Genomic DNA, 2413 nt, shown 5'->3' on the forward strand with positions numbered 1-2413 from the left:
GGGTAGCCATATTGTAATATGGTAGCGACTTTTTTTTTTTTTTTTTTTAACCACATTTTAATACTTTTGAGATGTACCTGTATGTCTCTACGAGCTTTGCACATCTAGACAACCTGAGCTATTTTGCAAAGACAAGCGTGAAAGAGTTTCACTCAGTCTGGATGAAAAGTATTTGTTGATGTCAGTCTTGAAGTCTTGCCGCGGAGTCTCGCCTGACTTTAGGTCTGGACGTTGATTCAAATGAACTGATTATTCGCTGGTCCCGCATGACCCTGCTGAAGAAAATAACAACCCCACAGGATGATGCTGCTACCACCGTGTTTGCTAATTTTTCACAGATAAAATCCCAGTTAAACACATGAAAGTTTGTAGATGTAGCAAGACAAATGAGAAAAGGTTCAGTAGGTATGGATAATATTGAGATGCACTGTATATTATGAACTCTATTATTTTATTTGTGATTTAACAAACATCTACACGTGCTGTAGGCTGATACAGAAATTAGTTTTAATGCTTGTACTTTCCAAACATAACTGATTTCACCGTCTTCTTTCAGAATAAGAAAAACTGTTTAAATGATCAGATACTCTGAACAGAAAAAAAGGAAATAAAATCCTAATCATCCTACCAATTTGTAATTACTGCCACACAAAGTAAATCCTTTTTTGCTTTAGACAGGCGGTGTAAAAAAAATTAATTCAACACAGATCAGCGTCAATCCTACTTGCGATGTGTTTAATAATACAAAATCCCGTCCTACAGGTCCAGATGTTTCTTAAGAAACAAAATGTCAGTAGAGCTTCAAGTCTCCAGTGACACCGTCAACCAGATCGGCTGGACCAGGACCAATTCCCAGCACGGTGCGAGAGCCAGGCGCAATTTGTGTCCTCCCTGCATCTTGAATCAGGCTGACAGTGAGTCCCGCCTCTCTGGCTCGGCCCAGCAGATCTATCAGGGTGTCCTCGTCGGGGGCCTTCACCACCACCTTGGGCTGGCCGCAGTACTCCCACTGTTTGAGCAGCTCGGGGTTCCTGCGTTGCACCTGTTTGTAAGCGCTTACTGCAGCGTGGGAGCACTGGGCTGCCACCTTCCCTTTGCCCATCTTTAGGTCATTCCGGACCACCAGAACCATCTTGAACTCCCCCCCTTCACCCATCACGACGGCCTCCCCGCTGCCATTGCCCACCGCTTTCACCAGGGTCTTGGAAGTGGCGCCAAGGCGTGTCCGGAGGTGCCAGCCAAGGAAGAGTCCGCAGGCCAGTCCGGTGACAACCCCCAAGCCCAGGGGACCGGATAACACATCCATACCGTCTGTTACACCTGCAAACATGTACAGAAGTATACAGCACACTCACTTTCTGTCAGTCCCATCACTTTGGTCTGGTTTAGACTGGAAATAATAAGCGGTTTAATTTAATCTCCCAAATCAACTCTTGGTTGAGTTTTTACTTCATGGAGGCAATTACACGAATTAACTCCAAAGACAAGCAGAGCAAGCAATACGAGCATCCAGGTGGGACATAACTGACCCAATCAACCCCGATCAAGGGATTTCCTCCTGATCCTAGCGAGCAGAGCCTTAATGACCATGTCAGTTATTGTTTCACAAGAACGCATTCAAATATAATTACTGTTCAAATGATAAGGGACTCTGTCTCTTAAATAATAGTAATACAAAAAACCGACATAGCCGAGCTAAACCCTGTTAAACTACGACTGGTACCGCATATAGTGGTACTGTGAATGAAACGGTTCATCACGACTGGTTGAAGGTAGACTTTCTGGTTTCTTTGGTTCAGTTCATCATCTGCGAAAAAATCAAACTTGTTCAAGGCTTGGGGCGTTCCCTGATCGCGGGCTGAAGAATCAGAAAGTGGTGTGCCAACCTGGCTGCTAGTTAGCTTGCTTCAGGTAGCTTCCCGGCAGCATTCTCTCACCTCGGAGCGCATTACAGAGATTTAAAGCAACAACCGTGTGCGGTCAGCCCAGCAGGACTTATTTAGATGGATAACGCTTCATACCTGCAACTCTCTGGGGCTTGCAAAGCATGGAAGAAGTTTCATCACGGAGTGAGAGGGTTCTTCTTCTTCTTCTTCTTTATGTTTTTTTTCTGGCGGTTGGCAAACAACAGATAGATGCATTTCCGCCATCTACTGGAATGGAGTGTGGACCGAAATGACTCAGGAATTAAATTCTATTATACAAATGTGTTATTTTTAGATATCGAAATACTATACTGTAAATGTTACTATCTGAATAACTTTTAAATAATTCAAATAAATCTAATTTAACTTTTAGTTTACTTAAATTTTGAATGAATTGCTGTCTCTCCTCCTCATATTTATTACAGTACAACATCACGTGTTCAACTGTTTCATCTACCCCACAATATTCACATTTACCATTCCTATGT

General features: G+C 43.1%; 1 protein-coding gene across 2 annotated transcripts; it reads right to left on the minus strand.

Moving 5' to 3' along the window:
• Positions 1 to 432: 432 nt before the first annotated feature.
• On the minus strand, positions 433 to 2154 carry ptrh2 (peptidyl-tRNA hydrolase 2). 2 transcript variants are annotated; one of them, XM_012865187.3, is made up of 2 exons: positions 2022 to 2154; positions 433 to 1320 (listed from the first exon to the last, which is right to left on the minus strand). In XM_012865187.3, exons 1-2 carry the CDS (start codon positions 2047 to 2049, stop codon positions 791 to 793), a joined length of 558 nt encoding a protein of 185 aa, XP_012720641.2. In that variant the 5' UTR covers positions 2050 to 2154; the 3' UTR covers positions 433 to 790. The 2 variants fall into 2 exon arrangements, with proteins under 2 accessions (XP_012720641.2, XP_021173574.2); XM_021317899.2 differs by lacking the exon at positions 2022 to 2154 and adding an exon at positions 1887 to 2015.
• Positions 2155 to 2413: the final 259 nt, after the last annotated feature.

The sequence above is a fragment of the Fundulus heteroclitus genome, chromosome 11 (assembly GCF_011125445.2).
Source record: "Fundulus heteroclitus isolate FHET01 chromosome 11, MU-UCD_Fhet_4.1, whole genome shotgun sequence".
Lineage (NCBI taxonomy): Eukaryota > Metazoa > Chordata > Actinopteri > Cyprinodontiformes > Fundulidae > Fundulus > Fundulus heteroclitus.